This window comes from Serinus canaria, chromosome 1 (genome assembly GCF_022539315.1).
Source record: "Serinus canaria isolate serCan28SL12 chromosome 1, serCan2020, whole genome shotgun sequence".
NCBI classification, from domain to species: Eukaryota; Metazoa; Chordata; class Aves; order Passeriformes; family Fringillidae; genus Serinus; species Serinus canaria.
Genome location: NC_066313.1, coordinates 104,113,624 through 104,136,713, shown reverse-complemented (window position 1 = coordinate 104,136,713; position 23,090 = coordinate 104,113,624). Strand labels below are relative to the sequence as shown.

Below are 23,090 nucleotides of genomic sequence, written 5' to 3'. Positions count from 1 at the left end.
TTAAACAATATTAGCTGCAGGTGGCTTGTGAAAATATGGCAAAACTTTCCCAATGAGTAATCCTTTCAAATTTAATTTTTGACAGACTTTGTAGCCATAAGGATGGATTGCAAACACTGTGTCCCAGCATCTCAGGAAGTGAAAGATTTTTGAAAGGTGATCAAGTATTTGATGTGTAGTAGTATTTTTTTAATTGTAAATAATGGATAATAAATCAAGATTTGATTTCATTGTTGAAAGCATAAGCTTTTTAGAAGTGTGGGTGAGTTGGTTAGAAGTTAGTGAGCTAGTACCTCAGCTTTGGCTTTTGGCTTCCTCCTTGTACTACTGATAGCAGCTCAGGTACTATTCAAGGTGTTCTTAATATAATAAACCAATAAATACAAAAGCAAACTTAGAGAAATGACAGGGCAGTTTACCAAGGCTCTAGTGAAGTTAATACCAAAACTGCAGATTGCTTCAGTGCAGTTATATTTTCTAAGATAGGAAATTTCCTCTCCTATTCAACAAAAGAGTTTTCTAACATTCTCACTATCTTTTTCATATGTTCTACTCTTAACAGAAAATATTGTATTTCTTCAAAGCACAGTTCTTGAAAGGCCTTGGATATATTCTTGATAATAGCATATTATTTATGAAACAGTTACTCTTCTTTTGTAAGATTATATTTTTTTTCTCTACTGATCACAAGCAATTTAAAATACTGGAATCTGGAGAGGAGCTCATTCAAATGAACACTTACAGCTGCAAAAGGTCCTATTAGCTATGATTTCTTTTGCTTTGAATTGATTGCTATATAATAAATATTAGAAACAGGCAATGTATGTCTTCATAGTTTTTTCTACATTGGAAATGATACAAAGTTTTTGTACCTGATAGATATTTGAATGTTTGATTTGGCTGATATTATTTTGGGCCATATTTGAGCAAAAATTGGTTTATTTTTTACTTGCTGATTTAAGTTAAAATAAATGTGTAAGCCTAAATTAACCTTAGCTCTTTCTCTCACTAAAGTTAGTGATAATGTGGAAATCACTCAATCCTGTTGCAGATTTTGTGTTAAATTTCCAAGTAAAGGCAGCTTTGACATTGAGTACAGTGCTGTAAAGCTTAACTCTTGTGAGATGCTCTTGTTAAGAGAGTCAGTGCTTTTCAGTGGAAAGATTTTGCATTTAAAGATGCTTGGAGGGCAGGTGAATACTTTCTAAAGAGTTGTTGTGGGTTAATGATGACAGGCAGCTCAGCCCCACACAGCTGCTTGCTCACCACCTGCCCCCCTCCCATCTCTACCTTCCCAGTGGGATGGGTAAAAGAACTATAAGAGCAAAGATGAGAAGACTGGGGGGGGTTGAGATAAAGACAGTTTAACAGGTAAAACAAATCTTGCAAAGCAAAGCAAAGAAGGAATTCATTCACCAGTTCCCAAGGGCAGGGAGGTGTTCAGCTATCTCCAGGAAAGCTGGGCTCATTCATGAGAAACAGTTACTTGGAAAGACAAGCTCTTTTGCTCCAGATGCCCCCTTTTCATCCTTCCCCATGGCCTTTATATGTTGAGTGGGCTGGGATATCCCTTTGGTCAGTTGGGGCTGGCTGTTGCCGCTGTGTCCCCTCCCAGTTTGCTGTGCACCTCCAGCCTGTTTGCTGGTGGAGCAGCATGAGAAGCAGAGTTTGTTGGGTTTGTGTCAGTGCTACTCAGCAACAGCTAAAAGATGCCTGTGTTATCAACACTGTTTTTATTGTAAATGAAAAACATTGTGCCATCCAGGCTGCTGTGAGCAAAGTTAGGTTCATCCCAGCTGTGCCCAATACATCCACGTAAGCCTAGGCTCAGTTGAATTGCATTTGCTTACTAATTCTTTCTATTCTTTGTAATAAGAATTTTCCTTTTTCCAGATGAAATCAAGGGTTGTGATTCTATAAAGATCAACTTCTGAGAACATACTAATTTATAGAAATTAAAACAAAAGGTGCCACCACTCAGAGTGTGGATATAACTTCTCCATTTTCATTTGCAAACCAGGAAGCTGAAAATGAACTTACAGCATTCTTTCCATGCAATAAGAATAATAAATCTGATACTATAAATAATACTATAAATTCTATTTACTGAAATCTACCTCCACTTTTGCTGTTGAAGTAATGTACTAGAGCAATCTTTGCCATTCCTTCCAGTGAAACTGTTGGAAGATAAATGGTGGAAATAGATCCTCATGCACATTCTTTTAAAATGATTTATGAAAGACTTATATCAGAAAATGGGCATATCTAAAAACATGTTGCAGTCCACAAGCCAGTGCTAGACCAGTAACAGATTTTGATTTTGATTTCTTTCCTAGTTCATTTTTGTAGCCAGAAATTTTTCTGAAAATTATTCTTTTACTAACTTTAAAAGAGAATGAAAATTTGCATCTAAGCCCTGACTAAAAAAAGAATAATAATACTATGAATTTGATGGTAAAATAAATAAATGTGTCAATTCTTCTCTCACAAGTTAAATTATTTTTAAATCAGTTTATTGAATTATTTATGCAATAAGAGAGAATAAATTATGATTTCTCTTTTTTGTTTACAAGAAGAAATTTCATGGCTCAGTATTTTTATAATTATCACCAAAGTTCACTTGCCAGTCAAGGTGCTTGTGGTGTACCCCACATCTGCTACTGTGTTGATCTACATAACTTTTCTTCCTCCAAAGCTGCTCTTCTCTAGCACCTAAGAACACAGAATACTAAGAGAGAGCTAGTAAAATTATTGTGAGTTCCCTTATTTTCTTGCTTGAATTTCTCATTTTGTTTTTCTGCCAAATTTCCTTTTTCTCTGTCAGTTCTCTCGGGTTTGTTATTTTCTCTTTTATATTATGCACTGCAAATTAGAGAGGATCTGCAGTCTTGGTGGAACAAGAGCAGCTATTTCATCCCGTCCTGTCCAGTCTCAAAATAAAATATTCTGAATCACATCCAATCTCAAAGAATTCTGACTGCACCTTTTCGCAGTCCAACTGGATGATTAGCTGTGCTTTATCAGTATATGACCACCACAGCCAAATTCTTTTCATATCCTGTATCTGCAGGTCATGTCTCTACAGCTAATAATTTCATCTATCTTCAGTACCTCCAGGAAATTTCCTTTTCAGGATAGACAGCTGCAATGGATAGATAGTGATTTCTCTGTGTGGGGAAAAATTACTATATTTCATCTCCTCTAGAAGTACAGAAGAAGCTCACAAATTTCTGATAGCCAGCAGGAAAACATGCTTTGGAGAAAACATTTCACTCTGCAGAATGGTAGGGTTTGCAATTTCAGGCACTTTGCATGGCTTAAATATTCTTAGTTCCATTTCTTTGTGGAGGATTTCCTTATTCTTCTCTTTCCTTCCCTTTTCCAGTACTAGGAATAATGCATATTGGAGGAAAAAGAATAATGAAAAACACCAATTCTTTAAAGATACAATGTCAACATATTTTACAAACTGCACAAAGGCTGCACTTGTAGGTTTGCAAAATGGTTATGGAACTCTAAAATTGCATTTTTAGAAGAAAGAGGTCCTTCATGTAGTGGTTTTTTCTGTGTAAGGATTGTTCTCTCTCCGTAGTATTTCAAAAATTTTACACATAGGTCAAGAATTTTAGTTTTATCAATTTTCCAGACTCATTAAAACCAGGTGTCTTTTGTTTGCATCCTTTACTCTAAAAAGCTGAATGTATCTCACAATATTCTTTTCTACATTAAGACAGCTTCTAACATGGGCTTGGGATCAAATTTTATTCTCACACATTTAGAAGATCAGTCAGTTAATGTAATAGGGGAAAGAATTATTATTTTATTTAATCGTTAAAATGGCATTTTTAGAGGCAGGTCCATAAAACTTTGTCCACTAGTTACAGAATAATTTTAGTGATAAACTAATTTTACACTACTTTGACCTAGGCCACTAATGGAATGGTCTTTAAATTGAATTACTTTAGGGGCTTATCTTGTACTATTTTTCATAAATCCCTAAGAGAGGAGGGTGTATTTAAATTCCATAATTCAGATGTTCACAGAGCATTTTATTTCTATATAGAGATAACTAAAATATTCAGAAAGTTATCAAACCTTTTCATCTGTTACCTAAAAAGAACAGTGGTAAGAGCTTGCCTTTCCTTGAATTTTATCTAAATTGATTAAAGTCTTTCTTCAGGAAGTTTAAATACTGACAACTGCATTTTCCACCCAGTGGATTAGGTTCCAACTCAAGATGGCCACAGAACTGTTTATAGCATATCTTGGATGTATTTTAATAATATTGTATAAATATCCAAAGTGACTCCCAAGAATGCTGTTGACTCTACTGTCTGACCTGTCATCAAGACCTGATGCTTACTGTAGTATAGCTGAACTTTGATGTATTTTAATTAAGTCTCCTATGACCATTCTTTCTTGTGGTGGTTTAGCTTGTTATCCTGCTCCATGAATGAGAATATGCAGAGCTGAGTTAAAGGAAAAAAAACGAGGTCACTTTTTTAGCCTTTTTTAGAATCAGAATTCTTGAAAATGGGAATATATTCATGATTTCTATCTACTGCCCTTTCTTTTTTTTTTTTCTTTTTGCTTGTGAGGAAAAAATGAGGAACTCAGAACCTCTCCACTTATTTATAGCCTTTTCCTTAATGTGTGGAAATAGTAACTTGAAAGATAGGTGTGAATGTTTGCTGAAATTTCACATTTACAGCTGTTAATAAAGAAGGATAATGCTGTAGGTGACTCCTTCCAAGGGGAATTGAGTATACAAACTGGATCCATCCTGCAGAGAAGTATTTTGCCTCCCTGGGGTTCAAATAAGAGACATGATCAAGAGACTCCCTGGACTCTGATTATTACCCACTTCTGGTTGTCCAAGTACACAGTGACAAGAAGTTCTAGAGCAATCAAAAAGGACTTCAGGGCACTGGGATGACTGGTGGAAGGCACAAGTAAAGGAACATTTTCCTCAATCCTTTAGGTAGCGGGGAAGAATTCTGAAAGGTCCAGGAGAGCACACCTGATCAATGTATGTCTTAAAGATTGCTGGCGTTGGCGTTTTTGATGGGTGGTTTATACAGCACCAGCCATATTGGAGAAAGATGGAATTCACTTGTCTAAAAGGGGAAAATGTTTGCAGTTTGCAGGAGTGTTGATCTTCTGGAGGGTGGGAAGGTTTAGCAGAGGGACCTGGACATGCTGGAGCAGTGGGCTGAGGGCAGAGTCTCAACAAGGCCAAGTGCCAGGTCCTGCCCTTGGGTCAGAACAACCCCAGGCAGAGGTACAGGCTGGGGGAAGAGTGGCTGGAAATGTGCCTGGAGGAAAAGGAGCTGGGGGTGCTGCTCAACAGCAGCTGACATGATCCAGGTGTGCCCAGGGGGCCAGGAAGGCCAAAGGCACCTGGCCTGGATCAGCAATAGTGTGGCAGCAGGACCAGGGCAGGGATTGTCCCCTGTGCTCGGCACTGGTGAGGCCACACCTCAAATCCTGTGCCCAGTTTTGGGCCTCTCACTACAGGAAAGGAATTGAGGGGCTGGAGTGAGTGCAGGGAAGGGCAGCAGAACTGGGGAAGGGTCTGGAGCACAGGTCTGATGAGGAGCAGCTGAGGGAGCTGCAGTGGTTTAGCCTGGAGAGAAGGAGGCTCAGTTTGGTCCCTCAAAGTACCTGAAAGGAGGTGGTAGCCATGTGAGGGTCTGTCTCTTCTCCCAGGCAACCAGTGACAGAACAAGAGAATATAGTCTCAGGCTGAGCCAGGGGAGATTCAGGCTGGACACGAGGAAGAATTTTTGCACCAAAAAGGATGGGCAGGGGTGAATATGCTGCCTGGGGAGGTGGTGGAGCACCATTCCTGGAAGTGTTTGAGATGTTCAAGTTCCAAGCTCTACATGCTATAGTTTAGCTGAAGTGGTGGTGTTTGGTCAAAGTGTTGACTGTAATCAGAAGAAAAGCTTTTCCAAACAATGTTAAAATGCTAATATAAAAAGCAGTTCTTTAATTAAAGCTTTCAGGTGCAGAAATACAGCTATGTAAGCAAGAAATATCAGATTTCTACATTTTTTTATAAGGATAATTAATTAGTCTATCAGATACACCCACTAGGACGACACTTGCCCTGGTGACCCACCCTTGGGCACCTTGGAGTGTCTCCAGGGGGTTCTTGTTTTGTCTCTCAAATGCTGGTGCAAAACAAGATGTCCTTGTTAGAAATTCTTTTCTTGACAATAAGACTAAACAGAATTTCAAGAGTGTAACAGATGTGTTAGAAAGAGTTAGCTATTGTTCTAAAGTATGAAAAATGGTAAGAAAGTTCTAGAAATTCTAAAACTATATATATTAAAAGTCTACAAAGCTACAAATAAATGAAAAAGCTTAAAATCTTTAGGTATCAAAAGGTTGGACTGGTTCATGGAGGTCTTTTCTAACCTCAATGACTCTCTGTGCATAAATAAGAAGATCCACCTCTGAGAATTCTCATTACAAGTTACACTCTTCTACATCTAAACACATGAAAAACATATTTAAATGTAGTTTTCCATTATCATGTTTAATGCATATGGAGATTTATATCTGGTTATTTCATAAAAGTTTGTTTGAAATTGAAAGCAGCCAAATAGTTTTAGATTTTAGATTTATTATATTTGCTTGTTACACATCACTGCCTTGTCTTGATAAGTAAAGGGAAATTGCTTAGTGCTTCTCTTTTCCTGTGAATAAATTCTCTTCTTTAATTTTCATTTAACGTACTGTCTTGCTAAAAAGCAGTCATGAACAACTTGAAACAAGAGGTTTTGAAACAACTCACTCTACTAATTTCAAAGTGGTTTTTTTTTCTTTTTTTGAAGGCTGTAATTAAGATTCTATTTTTGCACTGAATTTCACTGTGAAGACACAGGTTTAATTACCCTGAACTTCTCCTACTGTCCCAGCAGAATATGTCCAAAGCATGTAAGCTCATGGGGAAATTGACTCCAAAGGTTACCAGGGAAGGTGAATAGGCACTTGTGATTCTTAACATAGACCAATGTCATAGCTGACTGGTCCTCCTAATGTATGTGCAGCATATGTCAAACAGCCTGTCTGTGTCTGCTAGGAGAGTTTCCATCCCTTGAAATAACATATGCCAAGCCATGAGATTTTATCTTACATTGGCATACACACCAGAGGTTTAGTCAATATATTGGTTTCTGAATTCTGAGCTATATCAATAGACTTTTGTAGTCCAGGTGGGGCCATAGACAAGTCCTTGCCACTTTTTCAGCCTGTTACTTTTTTCAGCAGGTTGTAAATGCAGAAGCCACTGTGGTTTATTCAGCAGCAGGCTTTCATCAGTTTGGATGCACTATTTTATCACTGAAAATTCATAGATAGTGTGTCATGGATAAAAGGTAGCCTCTGATTCTTGTTTATACATGTTTGAGAAACAGCAGTTTCCAGTGATGATGTATTTTAATTTGCCATATGTGTGAAAAGTTGAATTAGCATATTCATCACCCAGCCCAGAAGCAGCACTATGATTGCTTTCCCAGGCAGTTCATAAATTGTGCAATTCCAGCAGTCAGCTCTGTCTCCCAGAGACAGCTCTGCATCCTCCCACAGCAAAGTGAGTGTGAGGGTTGATCAGGACTTTAAAACAAATATGATTTTGCTATTCTCTAAAAACTGATGGAAATGAGCAGCTACAATTCCTACTAGCTTTAGCAGTAGCCTGTCCTGCGTGATGAAGATTAGAGGTCAGGCTCTGCACTGGGAATATGTTCTTCTCCTGGATCCTGCACAGCCTAGATAATAACTGTGGTCTTTTTTATATGCAAACTATCAGAGGCTCAATTGTGGTCATTACCATTTTCTTCTTTTAGGGGATTAAATGATGGAGCAGAATCCTGTAACTGCCTTCTTGCCTGTCAGCCCTATTAATAGGGTGTCACCTAGCAAGTGGATTTGAAATTGCTGGAAACTTGTTCACTGGGCAGGATTCATCAAGGGGCTCTCCCATGAAGCAAAGAACTGGGCAAAGAGTTACTACAGCAATTTTGTGCCAGATGTGTACTTATTCAAAGTAATTTTGTCATGTTTTTTAATTGATGTTGAGATTGATGGGAGACAAAGTATTTGCTGCTCTGGCAGATAAGATACCTGTTAATTTCAGCAGTGTCCAAATAAATGCCAAGACATTGAGAACTTATTTTTCCCTGTACTCTTACCTCTATTCTTATTGCCACATTTATCTCAAAGGAAGCATCATGTTGTATTAGATAGACTTGCACAATGCATTTTGGTTTAGGTCAAGGCCACTGAATTTGAAAGATCAGACTGCATAAGGTTAGTTCATGTAACTTCAGGAAATTGTAGAGCAGAAGGAATCAGTGATTTAACAACTCAATACATTACACCTTCCACACTGGTTACAGCCTGAAAGAGAATGGTGTCTGTTCTCCTAGACTAGTCCATGGTGAAAAACAAAGTCCAGTGAGGGTGGAGGATTGAGAAATCCACTTCAAAGGCACATTCATGCCACATGTTAAACCCTCAGCACAGGCACATCCACAGTGTTCTTGGTATTCTTGGACTACATAAGGAGTTTTAATGTGATTTTCCTGCTACAGAATTTGTTATGGTAACCGATGCTATCATAAAGGAAAATGAGTATTTGAGACATGTAGAATAACAGAAGAGGAAATATTGGCCAAATACTGTAGAGACCTTAGTTTGAAGAAAAAAAAACAAAAAATCCCAAAACAAACAACAAAAAAAACCCTAAGTAACAGTTATTAAAATGCCTAGCTTTCATTAAGATAGGGAGAAAATTAACTCTTCATTAACACTTGATTATTTTTTTTCTTTGTGTGCTGAGTAGGGAAGTAAAAAGTTAACATAGTACTGAAGCAGAAAGAAAATAAGTCTTTAATGAGGGTTTTATCAAAAGGTTAATAAACTCTCACCCGCTTCAATATCCCAATTTTGCAGTGCATTGCTTTTCAGTGCTCATTCTCTATGAATCCTTACAGTTATATTTCATTAACACTGAAATGTGTAATAAGAAAAAATTAAGTTGAATCATGTTTCAAATATCATTGCAAGAAATCATTGCATTCAAATATCATTGCAAGGTTTGATTCAATTAATTTGTTGTTGACCAATAGTATTTGAAAAAAAAAAATTAAAGATGACATTGAATTTACCGAGCCTTTATTTTTAGTGGTTATCCATAAAGTTTTGCAAGTAAGGTTTTAGGGAGCAGTGCAGACATACTTTATATGTTGAGTTTAAACACAGGAGCAAAATGACCCTTTTTGGGACTTAAAATTACATAGGTATCAGCAGGTTTGTTGCAGTAAAAGAACAGCAGATTTTCACCAACAAAACAATGTGTTAGCTCAGATAGTTACATACCTGGTACACAGTCTTGTCTACTGTCACATTTATGATAACTGAGAATGTGGACAGAAAATTAACTTGGAGAGTCAGTGAGTAGTCAGCAATACTGATTAGGACAAGGTAACCAACCTATATTGTAGTAGGGTGAAGAGAGCAAAACAAAAATACCCCAACCAATTCATTTTGATAAGTCTGGTATTATTTTACTTATATTACCAGAGGAAAAATGTAATAAACCATGAATCTTGGAACTCCAGACGTAGTTTATGGTTCCTTTTACAATTTTCAGTAGGTTTGGATTTTTATTTTAGTTGGTTGGTTTGTTTAGTTTATTGTCTTAATTGTAGAGTTTTTCCCATTGTTTATTTGGTCAGTGCTTGAAAAAATGAAGCTGCTGTATGTTGGAAGCCATTCTTTAGAATTTCTTTAGGGAATCACATGAATTAAACCTTTCCAGATTAAAAAAGAAATTGCTAGAGAATATGCTGCTGTTAATTCAGTCAGGTGTTGTTGTTAATGGTAGGTGCCTCCCTGAACCTTAGGAACTGTCACTACTACTGTGCTCTTCTTTTTAATCAATTTCAGTGAGTGTTTTTACTACCTAAGTGGTAGTTTAGTACTCAAAATTGCAGTCTTTTTAAAAATTTTTTTAATCTTTATAAACTTAGTATCATCACATGTAATGAGATGGTTTTAATGCCACATACTGTATGAAGAAATGTTAACCAGTGCACTTTTCATTGGCTGGCAGTGTAAAACAGACAAAACAACAGAGGCTCTTAAATGAGATTTCTCATGCCTGTCTTTCTTACTATGAATTTGTGCTAGCTTTTCATTAATTTTATAGAGACCTTCAAGATGAAGTGACCTAGCAGTGTTTATTTTGGTAACACTGCTCTTTTCTGTCCCTCTTTGCTTTTGATTTTTCTGGTGATCCTCTGTCCCTTCCTGCCACTATCCTTGTGTTTATCCTCACAACAATTCTGAAAAGAAACTTGTCCACTGGTGTTTTACAGCTTCCCATGGAGTTTTGGGACTATTCAGTTTTACTATTTATGCTATGGTTAATCTAGACTGACTGGTTTTTTTTATTTTTCAGGAAACTGAAGCAGCAGTGCAGGCTAAACAGCCGAATGTGGAAGAGGTTTTGTCTAAAGGGTGTCATTTATACAAGGAAAAACCAGCTACTCATCCAGTAAAGGTAATGAAGAAACCTTTAGCAATATCCATTGCTGTGTAATAGGTTATGCCTCCCCACTTGTACACTTGTCCTTGATGTTCTCTGTTTAAAATCAATAAAAGAACCTGGCAAATGGCATTTGCTCTATTCTGTGATGGCATAGCCAGGGAAAATGTAATGCTCCCAGCTAAAAATCTTATGCGTATTGTGATGGGAATATTGTTTGTGACATTAAGGTTGTTTTTCTCATTCAAGAGTAATTCACACTAAAAGAAAATGTAATTTTTTTGTACAGTTAATGGCAATATGTAGCTTGTTTTTAAACTCCTTTATTTTAAATTTCACTTTCAGTAATTTTGTCAAATAAAAAAAATTTCAATTTTTCTAGAAAAGTTAAGAGTTTAGTTATAAAATGATTCCTTTCTTTCTTTCTTTTTTTTTTTTTTTTCATTTAGAAGAAAAGAACACATGGCAACATAGAAATTTCTCACTCAATTTCTCTGCCAAATTTTATCTAGAATTACTGACTTGATTCTGTTTTGGAGCAGAGGACACATTGTTTGGAAAGCTATTCCTCCCAGCACTTTTCTTTTAGAAAAATGTACTGTAGAATCCTTTTCTTCAGCTTACAAATCAGTTATAAGAGCATATTTTACATGCTTTTCCTAAAGACTATGAGGACCTTCCTTGAGATTAGAGTGTTATTTTCTATCCTGTAGAATCTTGAAGTCATCAACAAGCATCCTCCCATGTCTGGTTCAGCTGCTTTTCAAGAAGGAGACCAAACTAGTGAGGTCCATACCATACAGCCAGGACTTGATCTGGTTTCTAGTGTTATAATTGCTAATTAAGTATCTGTAAACATAATGGTAAAGAGTTCCCAGAAACAGTAATAGTGATTAGTGATTATTAATTACACTAAGTATCTCTTACAATTGCTTCTGACTGGGCCAAGATAGTAAACCTGGTATTTAGAAATTTTCAAAACGTAGAGCACCCCAAAAACACAATTGGAAGAAAAAGGGTCTCTTCACAAAGATAAGATGTCTGTAGGTGATCTCAGTAGTAAATTTCTTGTTTCTCTGTCTCTATTTAGTCACTACAGTTGGAGTATCTTTTTCCTACTTTTACAAAATTTCCTCTGAATTACTTGTCAATAGACCACCAGCAGATCTCCATTCACAGGAACACATGAATGAACTGATACCCACTTTAGAAATTAATACATGTTTAAGAAAGATTTGGTTTCTCATTTTCTTTCCTGAACAGAAATGCTTAAGAGTTAATATCTCCTTTGGTATAAGTGCATTTTAGTGATCAGTTCTCCTAAACATGATAAAATGCTAGAAGAGGTAAACTCAAGTTGACTTGAGTGGGCAGAAGCAAGACTCTGTTGAGTGTTTTCCTTGGCTAATAAACCCCTATTTTTGTTGGGATCTGAAATGTCACCTGCACACTGAATGGATGATGGAACAAGAATCCTTCCCCAATAACTACATTTACTCATTTTGTGTGACTTCAGCTGCAGTCTTTGGGGATCCTAGTCCATATTTTAACAAGCAGAGCACTTGAAACAACAGAAAGCTAGACACTTTGGCTTTTTAGATTTTTTAATTGCATATAAAGAATTGTAGAATGAATGCTGGTATTTTCAAGAGGAAGAACTAGTATGTGTTTTATGTAAGAATGACAGAAGTTTAAATTATATTGAAATTATTCTCTTTAGCTCAAAATTCTGACACAGAAGTGTACTCTATGTATTTTTAGTGTTCACATCAAAGACTGAAATTCTCTATTTTTTACCAGATTTACTGGAAAAAGATGACTCTTTAAAGATTATAAAGTTCCTTGAGTTATAGTTTTGACAATGATATTAAAAGAGGTGTCTGTGAGGACATTAGTAACTTGTGGAGTAGTGCATATTTAACTTTTAGTGCCTCTTTGATTGCATTTTACTTGTTATTTTACTCTCTGTAGTTCATTTAATTGTGCAGCCTGTGAGGTTAATTTCTGGTTCAGTGGTTATATGCTGTCAGGACTGTTGAATTGCTAGGCAGGTTTCCTTAAGTCATCATTCTTCCTGAGTTACCTTCAGCAAAGTCTGCTATTTATATGTTTCAACACAAACTTTTTGATTAACATCAAAATAGTTTTCTACATGAATGGTATTTTGTGGAAGCAAAAATAACTTTTACTCAGTTAAGATGGTTTTGGAAAGATTCTAGCAAGTTTGCAAAGCTAAGAACTCAAAATTTTAGAAAATTCTTTAATTACAGCTGCTCTGGTACCCTTGGTTTAGACTGAACCCAGCTTAATTCAGCTCAGGATATGAACATCACTTACAGTGCAAGCAGCAATTTAATACTTAGACCCATAGTTTTTATTTAGTGTGTGGCACAGAAGAAAAGAAGATAAAATTACATGCCCTCTTTAAAATCATTAATTATTTATCTAGCATTGCTTGACAAATTTGTAGATTATTTAGTTCTCTGAAACAGCTTTGGATTTTTTCCCTCCATTATTTCCTTAATTCACCACAAATCTTCCCATTTTTTTTCAATAAATGAAGTAGAGATCCTATTGACTTATTCTCACCACAGCCTTTCCTGTGCTTAAAAGTGGTATGTGCCAGAAAATTAGAGATATCCCTGCAATTTATGTGCATTTTATCTGAAATAATATTCATAGTTAAAATTATTCTGGCATTTCCTAATGCTTAGCTGCTTATCTTTGCAACCTTTATAATATGTTCTCATTATAGTATTTTGTATGTAAATTAAATCCTATGGATTTATATTGACATGTACATAATCTTATCTCATAGTTATGTCACTGAAATAAATCTATTTTCACACCTTCACTAAGCACACTAAAATAGAATTTTACAACTCAAGTCTCCAAAAACATTTTTGTTGGCAAATGAAATCCTTGTATATGCTGATTCAAGAGTCAAGAATGGGATGAGATGTGTGATCCTTTAAGCACTAGCACTTTAATAATCAGACCTATTCACTTTTATAAAATGGATTTCATGCTTTTGAAATGCATTTCTGTAAAGCCTTTGAAGGTGAGGGGGGGAGAGGTTACTGCTGGTGTCAGTGGCAATAGAAAGGATGTAAGCCCCAATCTCATGATTAACAGCACTTAATCAGAACAGTTTATTCAGGAAAGGATTTCTGTGCCAGTGGAAGAGCTGTGGTTCCTTTGCCACAGCACTCAATTTGTCTTTTCCTCTGATGGGTGAGAAATAGTGAGGAATTTATTTTCATTGTTCTCAATCTTGCATTTAAAAGACTACATTTCTCTCTCTAGATATTCATATCTAATTTTAGTGATTTTGGTGCTGTCGGTAAGATTAGTCCACATAAGGGTGTTAACATTGCTTAAATTGCACCAGTGCTGACATTTAAAGAAAATCTATAAATTTTGTGCTAAGTGCAACATATTTGGATGTTCATGCTTGTCACCAGAGCTCTAGAGCTGCAATTACAGCAAAATTGTTGTGCTCAAAGAAGTTAAAATTTTAATGCATGTATGTTAATTTATGCCAGATGCAAGATCAAACTGTAATTTTGATAGAAGTGTTTGGAACTGGTTGCTCTCTTATTAGTGGTGTAGCTGTTGCCCCAGACAACCACTCGAAAGTGTCTGGTGGGCATGTTTTTTATTTGGTTGCTGGCAAGAAATCTCAGGCTCATATATGTAAGAATGATTAAGTAGCTGCTCATGACAAGGATCAATATTAGAATGATGGAATGGAGCCCAGCTCCTAGCCCTGCATGGGACAGCCCCAGAATCCCCCATGTGCCTGAGAGTGCTGTCCAAACACTTCTTGAACTCAGACTGGCTTGCAGCTGTGACCACTTTCCTGGGGAGCCTGGTCTAGTACCCAAGAACCCTTTGGGTGAACAATATTTTCCTGCTATCCAAACCTTCCCCACTAACTCAGAGTCTGTGTGTGTGTGGAGGCACACACATACTTCAATTTAATGAGCATTGTTCTCCATCCCTCTCCTACTGACCTCTGTCAGCTCTAGGTAATTAAAGCATCTTTCTTAATGGGCATCCTGTTTCTATCACGGCTGGATTGTGAATTTGACCATATATCTCATTGTGGATTGAAGCCATAGAATGCTGAAAGCATTCTGAGCTGGATCAGTACTCTGTGCTGCTTTTTGTGGGAGAGAATCATAGAGCAGCTTCAAGAGAAATGCTGTCTTCATTTAAGAGTTTAGACGTGTCAGCATAGAATTAGCAAAGCTTCATCATTCTTTACAGTAGTTAATGCAAGAAAAAAAGAGAGGTAGAAACAACATATTGAAATCTAAATGCCTCTCAGGGTTATCTGAGGACTGATGTTATTCACACTCCAGACTTTCCTGCAGGTTTTTTTTACTGCACAGGACTGTGTGCTCACACACTTAAGTTTATGGTACCCTGAAGACTCCAAAGACTTTTTTCTTTTAATTTAATGTGCAGAAGAATAAATTCTGCATTTGATGTTAGAAGCAGCAGAAGTTTTATTGAAAAGCTTTTTGAAATGCATAACTTGCCTTTCTATTTTAATTTTAAAAATTAAATTTCATGTTCACAGTGCTCAAAAGCCAAGCCTGTCAGGCTGGGGGCTGTCCCTGGCAGGGTCAGGACCAAGCCTTGAGAGGGCAATCAAACACACCCCGGGTGGCTGGGCAGGGCCAGGGGAACTGAGGGGCTGAGGTTGGTCCAGCAGTCACTCTGTGGTCAGGGTCAGGCGCCTGTGCTGGTTTAAGTTGGCTCTGAGCTTCAGCAGCCAAACTTTGAGGAGAAAAGATGCTTTTAGGGTCGTGACACCAGGAAACTCTTTTGTAGCACAGCTGGAAAAGATTTTACTTGTCCCTCTCCTCCATTTGTGAAAATTCATCATTGTATCTTTCTGGGTTTTTTTTTTGGTTTTTTTTTTTTTTTTTTTTTAATTCAGGTGATCCACCAGATGAAAAAAAAAAAACCTCACTTATTTTATGTTGCATGTATTTACATTGCATTTGCATTTGTTTAGATTGCAAATCCCTGTTGGATGGGGCTCTGAGGAAGCTGATCTCTTGGGTGCCATCATTTCCTGTGGTGGGAGGGGTGTTGGAACTAGACAATATTTAAAGTCCCTTCCAACCCAAGCCATTCTGTGATTCTGTGATACATTAATGGATGTAGTTTAATATTTTGCTATCTTCTATTCTAGAAAAAATTAGAAGACTTGAATGCTGACTGGAAGGCAATACAACACTTAATTCAACAACTAAAGGAAAAGCCAGCATTAGCAGCCTTTGGCCATCTATCTTCAGGTGTCTGTAAGTGCTTCAGTATCTGTATTTTTTAAAATTAATTACAAATCACACAGTTAAAATTAAAATGGTTGGAGACTGTCTAAATTAATTCTGCATCATTAAAAGTGCATTCAAGTTGGTTTTTTATTATTGCCTTTCTATTTTATGCAATGTATCCCAGAAGACAAATTAGATTATGATTTGATGAAAAGGTTGCAGAATGGTTTTCAAATTATTACTGTTTCAAAGTCATTTTTCTTTCATTCTATGAAGAGGTGAGATTTTGACTTTTTGCATATCCTAATGGAGGAAATACTACAAAGGGAGACAAATTGTATAAATTAAAAGATAATAATGTTATAGGTCAAGTACCTGTAGATTGGTCACAGAATGAAATTCTGAAATTAGTGCTACTGATGGGGCAATAAAGTCAGACTGTTTCAAAACAAAGCTTGCCTTTTAACAGAGAAAGTCATATGACAACATAGTAGGAAGAATTCTGCAGTGAAACACTAAGTCTGTAATTTATGTTTCTTGGTGTCTTGCATTCATGAATACACAAAACAAAACATCTGATCTCTGTTTCATTTAAATTATTTTGACAATATTTGTATTGGATTATTCTCATATCTCTTTGTGTTTTCTTGTTCCCTACAAGGATTACAAACTCTTCATTTTTTTTTCCTTGATAAATGGATTTTATTTCCAGTGCTTTCCTTTAAAATGTAGTGATTAAGCATGTGTGAAAAAGAAATGCTTAATGGAAGCACTGTGCTCAATCAGAGTTTCTAAAGTCTCTAAGATTCTTGACTTGATATTGAACCATTTCACTTGCTTGAATGAAGAATGTTACCTATACCATTTGGAAAGCTGCTCATCATCTGTGGGAGCAGAAAGAAATCTGTCCCTCCAACCTCTGTCAGTTTGTCTGTAACTCAGGCTGTGTAATCACTTGGACATGGATTACATGTGCCTTGGTGGTCCCTCTTGTTTTTAACATGTTCTAGGGGGTAACACACAATAAAAGCTTGAACTGGAGAATTCTCTACCTTCTAATAGTGGTCCTCCAAGACAGCAAAGAAGAAAACCACTTTTTTTCAGAGAAAAACATAATTGCTCCATAGAGAGAGGATCCAGAAATTTCAGTAGCAGAAGACAGTCCAGCTCCTGCCCAAACAGCATGTATGAGTTCAAGGAAAGGAGTTGTCTTGCTCATGACACGTTGAATTGTACTAAAAAGGAACTGTTATTTGAGTTTAGTCTCTTAAAACTGCTGTGGTTCCAGTGGCAACTGTTTCAACTTTCTCAAAAGAGCCAAATACCACTACTATATTTTTAAATGAGTAGTACAACAGCATTCTTGCTTTGCATGATTTTGTTCCAAGGCATTCTATAGGAATTCACGTATGGGGGAATGAAGGAGATGTGTAATCATTTTTTGCTGTGCTAAACTTTCTGTGTCAGTTTTCTGTGTGAACAGGTTATGTCAGGTTCTAGAAGGAAAGAGTGTTGGCAAGTTGTGACTTTGCTGTTACAAAAGAAATTATAATAATGGAACAAAAGTGAGAGCAGAGAGTAGTAATGCAATATATTTTTATATTACCTCATCTCTAGCTGAAGAATTGCAAAATTACTCACCTTAATAATGCAAGATGTAGTCTCTGACTGCTAACATTTCTGAGACTCAGCAGATGGAATTGTACTTGCAGAAAATGAAAGCACTGGTGTTCTGTATAGGATTAAGCAGGAAGGAAGATTGATTTCCCTTCTATTGTAACGAGCACTTAAAATGTGAACCTGTGTTTATAAAACTAATTCATAATTTTTCTTTATTTGAGTCAGTTTACTGTGATCAATGAGGTCATTATAGGTGTATTGACATAGAACAGTAGAGTTCAAAAGGGACTCAGGGAGACATCTTCTCCTTTTGCTCAAATCACAGTCAATTAGTACAGGTTGCTCAGGGTCATGTCCAGTCAGGTTTTAAATATCTCCAAGGATAGAGACTCTACAACCTCTCTGGGCAACTTTTTCAAGTGTTGAGCAACTCTGACAGTAAAAAATGTTTCTTCTTCTATTCAAATAGAATTTCTAGTATTTCAGTTTTTGCATGGTGCTTCTCATCCTGTCTCTGAGCTTCACTGAAGACAGTCTGGATCTGTCTTTACTCCTCCAATCAGATATCTAAACACATGGATATGATCCCCCTGAGCCTTTTCTTCTCCAGGCCAAGAGAGAAGTTTTCTATAAAGATAGGAAAAGATATCTGCTACTAAGGCATTTTTGTATTTCATTTAAAAGAATGGGAGGAGACGAGGGAAGAAATTTAATGTCATGGGTCTAGTAATTCTGTGGTATAAATTCTGCAGTTATTTTACCCACTCATATTATAGATATTTTTATGGCCTTACTTACTCTGTGCTGCTGACTCTTTTGAACCATTGGAGCTCAAACTGGTTATGGGAGAGCTAGCTTTAACCCAGCCTCCCAAAAGCTAAACAATCTCATTAAAAGTCCTTTGTAAAGAAAAATTGCTTTGGAAGGGTTTTGTGAAGCAAAGTCTGTATCTCCTGTAGACAATTATTCACTTCCTGATCCTACAGGGACTTTTAGGGACATCAGGACTGAATAATGTTGACATGTGTATTTGAGACCAGGGAATGAAGATGTAACTGGCTCATCTCTAGTGCCCTGTCAGGTATCATTTGGTCTGGTCTAGTTACAGGATCTCAGACAGAGAATCCTAATAAATTCCAACTTGTGGTTGTTACAGAGGTTATGCACCCTGGTTATAATTGTTTCTAGATCTGCATATTATATTCTTCAGCAGAAGCAGCATTAAAAATAGTTCTTCATATTCCACCAGTCCAGTGTGCCCTCAGGCATAAGGAACAAGAATTACTTTTCCAGCTCAAAAAATGTACTTAGCTGAAGGGTATGCCTAAAACCTTAGCGAAGATTGACTTCCAAGATAAGATGAATCAGGAAGAAAATCACACTTGCTATCTGTACTTGACAGGATAACTGAAATGGTGTGAATGTCTCTATCCAAGTACCTTGATGCATTGCTTAGCCAGCAGTTTGAAAACATTTTAAAGAGAGGAAAGCAGTTCTGGAATGTGCTTTTCCAGGAGGGAGAGTTTTTTATAGCATCATTAGCATTCGTATGGCTTCTTTTTCTTCTTTTGTACTGAAGTGCTATCACTGTATTTGCTTACTAAGTTAGGTAAAGGTACACACTGCTTTGTAAACCCCTCGGAATGCTTTGTGGGGTGGGAGGAACTCCTGACTTGTCCTTAAAGAAGATATTTTCTATATTTTGTCTTCTTTCCAAGAAAGGTGCTAGGGGAAAATTTTGGCCACTTTTATTTAGAGTTGCCTTGAAAATACAATTTCTTTAAATTGATGTGTATTTATTTTCATTTATGCTGTACTTGCAGTTAGTGAAATTTTAACTACAAATGAATCCACCTGAAAATACTCTGTCAATTCATTATCTTAATACTCTTGCAGTTTAACTTATTCAGTGAACAGTTTTTTGTGTGCAACCAATTCCTTTTTTTTCTCTTGACTGCTTACAGAAGTTTTTATCCCTTTTTTGTCTCTTTCTTTTGTATGAAATGCCTAATCAAGTGAAACAGAACAATGTGTGACTGTGAAATGAATAAAAGAGTGACAATTGTAATCAACTACAATGGTGAAAATTCTTCTGAAATTAGGTAGAATTTGTCCCTTTAAACTTTAAAAGTTATCGGTCTTGTTTTGGAGCATCATTTGTAGAGGGTCTGAAAAAACATGAAGATAAAAAATGATTGGTTGTGTTTAACAGATTTTAGCAGAGTTTCATTTGACAGAAAGGCTTTAGATGCATTGGTTGATATTGTAGACTTAGTACAAATAATTAGAGGAAAGCTAATTCTGCATCATCAGCACTAACCATCAGCCCTTGCCATCAGCTTTAGGTGTCTTTAAATGCCTACAATCAATGCTCTTCTGTGCTTTCAGTATAGCTTGCTTTAGGAGTCAGACACTGCAGACACAGAGCCAAAGACTGGGCTTCCCTGTACAGGGGAAGAAGCCTTTTCAGGATTTAGAATGGGTGTGGAAGAATGGGAGAGGAGTGAGGAATCATGCTGAGTCCATTAGACTCGAGCTGAAATGTCAAGGCTGTGAGCTGCAGTAAGTTCACCAGCAGCAGTGGTGGTGGAGAGAACTCATCACTTATCAGCCCATATTTTCAACTGGGTACAGGAAAAATATTCACAGCAGCCAGTCACCTCCAGAGTCTATAATATCTTGAGTCTTGAAGTTTGAATTAAGACAGTGATATTTGGTGATACAGTGATATTCCCCAGTGAATCTGGGGAAAGTAGTGATAACAGAATTTCATTTGCTTATCCTTTGGTATTTTACTTGCAGGAGTATAGTATGTTTCCTTCTGTTTGGGAAATAGAGTTTGTTTTTTTTTCCTCTGTGAAGCAAGTCCCCACCTGGACTAGGCATGCTGCTTTGTTCCAGGCTTGTAAGATCATATACAGCACTTCCTGAAAAATATCAGTTCCTCTGTGTGTGCACCACTGTGGCTTAATGCAGCTGGAATTCATACTCACTGTTTGTAGTACATAACATAAGAAACAACTACTGGTGCTGCTAAAAGCATGCCATTCATGAGACTGTAGGTTTTTGAGGAAACTTAGCACTGAGCAAAAGCCTGTATGTGAAAATACATACCTTGATAAAATAACTCAAGGTTTAAAACTAAAATCCACTTACCTCAGAAGCTGAAAGTGCTTGTGTAGTGCTAGTGCATGTATTGTATGCATCTGGAATTTCTTTTGTTTTCAAAATGCATAGTTGAGTTCTTTATTATTCTGTCCTGGATGAGGGATGTACAGATGGACATAGCAGTATTCTGCATTATGAAGTCTGCCCTGTTAAATCTCTGACATAATATTTGGTTTAATATTTTCAGTGGGAATGAAGGATTCTTTGTTTAGGAAACTATAAGAATTGAAATGTATTCATTTCCATGGACTTCAGAGCTGGATTGTGTACTGTTCCACTGCCTCTTTAAAAACATGCAAACCATTTGTATTTAAGAGATAATCAGGAGACAGTGACAAAACTGTAAGAAACAAAATGACAGCAACTAGCTTTGGGTAAAAAAATGCACAATAGATACACTTCCTTTTTTGTCATATTTCAGAGCTAATGTTCTCTGAAGCAGTCATTGTTTATATAATATACCCACTGTTTGAGTGAACACATATGCTGTGGTTCAGCACTGTTTCTCAGAATTTCCAAAAGCCAGTCTTAAAACTCCATGTGCACCTGAGATATTGCAGTATGTGTATTCAAAGGGCAAATTAACAACCAATGTTTTTAAAAGGAGATATTTGAGTGTCTATATTGTTTATAGCAGCTGGCATAGTATAATTGAGACCAAGAATACTCAGATTAATTCTCTGGGAAAGACTGAACAATCTGTGGGTGTGGGCATCTACAATGTTTTCAATACTAATGGACACTTGTGTTGATATTAAATGTTGTTATAAACTTCTGTTGCACATAGTCTTCACTATTTAAGGAAGTTAATAGTCTTCACTATTAAAAGAAGTTTAATATCAGCTATCAAAAAGCTATTATGAAGGGTAAGGTAGAAAACATAGTTTTCTAGAACCATTCTCCAGAGAGTCGACCAGGTAAAAATCCACAGCATGCAACTGTTGGGACAAGTAATTCTTGTGAACCATTTTGGTTCACTTTGGTTACAGGACACAAGTAAAGATCACTCTCATGAGCTGTAGTAGAGAGAAATACTATTTCCAAGAATGAACAGGTGTCTAGAACCATATAGTTTCTGTCACTAGTGCATGTTGACTCTAAAGGAAATAGCTACTACTAAAATTAGTTATAATTTGGTTTAACATTATGAAGAGTTTTACCAAAATAAAATGCAAGAGGGAAATTGAATATGTAAAAATGCAGGAGGGAAGTATCACAGAGAACACCTTGAGCTCTTAAAACATTAGAGTCCAGTAACAGGAGACTCCTCTTTTTTTCAGCTGGCTTAACAAAGGTTGCTCATGCTTGTATAAGTGGATTAGAAAAGCAGCAGATTACTCTCTTTACCTTTTTTTGGATAAAGGAATAAATAATGGTTTATATAAATAATTTTAGTAGATTTGGTTTTGAGTAATTTTACTTTACAGACTCATGTAATGAAGAGGTTCAGAGATGCCAGCCTGAGATGGCCCTGTTATGGGTAAATTGCCATATATTTGTTTCCCCCTTTATATTCAGGAAATAAGTGTCTAATTATTCCATCTGATTTCCATTAGGAAGCTTTTTTACTTCTCACGTATGTGACACATACAGCAAATAACAATATGGCACAAAACTGAATCTGTTACCACTTGATTGGAGATTTTTCAAGGTCAGGACTCAGTTTCACAAGCAGTTCTATTTTTCAATACAGCTGACATCAGACACAAGCTGAAGACAAACTTGTCTAATAAAGCTTTCAGATTCAATTTTCTCTCTGCATATAGCTTCAGGAATCTCTGGAGGTCATTCACAGCATGTGCTGTAACACCAACAGGGAGAAGTAATGAAAAGCATCCATATAAAAAGCTGACACTCTGCCTTCCAAGCTGCATGAATAAAAACATAATAAGCAAGTTTAGAAACGCAAATCTCTGTTATTCTCAGAATTTCCTTTTTGATCTTTATAACATATCTTGATTTGAGGATTTGGTTCTGGTTTTTCTGACAGGTGAAAAATATATGAAAAATATACTTAAGCCGCAAATGCCCAATTTGAAGAAAACCAAAGGTTGCACCTTTATATTTAACATTCTGTTTCAGAGATCTGGTAGTAGGTTCCCCTTTGAAAGATCTGCAATAAACAGGTGTGACAGTGCAGTTTACTTAAGGAATGTAAACTTCTACTTTCTTTTTCAGGGCTCGGTTGATTAAATATAACTCATTTTGGGTTACAAAGAATTTTTATGGTACTCATACCTATGATGAAACATAAATCAGAAAGTCAAGACAGAAGTTGGCTGCTTTGCTGTTATTAAAGACAATATGGAACCAAGATCTATTTTTTCTGTTTTGTAACAAGTTGTTGAAGCACAGCTGTCAAGATTTATGATGTAAATAAGATTAATGCTATCATTAGTCTTTCAAACGACCACATTTACCTATTCAATTTTTAACATACAATCTGGTAT

The 23,090-nt window shown here is 36.5% G+C and overlaps 1 protein-coding gene across 6 annotated transcripts in view; it reads left to right on the top strand.

The window, feature by feature from the left end:
* The window catches only part of DMD (dystrophin), a 971,087-nt gene that overhangs the window by 617,498 nt on the left and 330,499 nt on the right, over positions 1-23,090 (top strand). For all 6 annotated transcript variants that reach the window (XM_050969735.1, XM_050969772.1, XM_050969742.1 and 3 more), the window contains 2 exons: positions 10,475-10,576; positions 15,771-15,879. In XM_050969735.1, the coding sequence (XP_050825692.1) occupies positions 10,475-10,576; positions 15,771-15,879 (211 nt within the window). The remainder of the gene's footprint in view (positions 1-10,474; positions 10,577-15,770; positions 15,880-23,090) is intronic.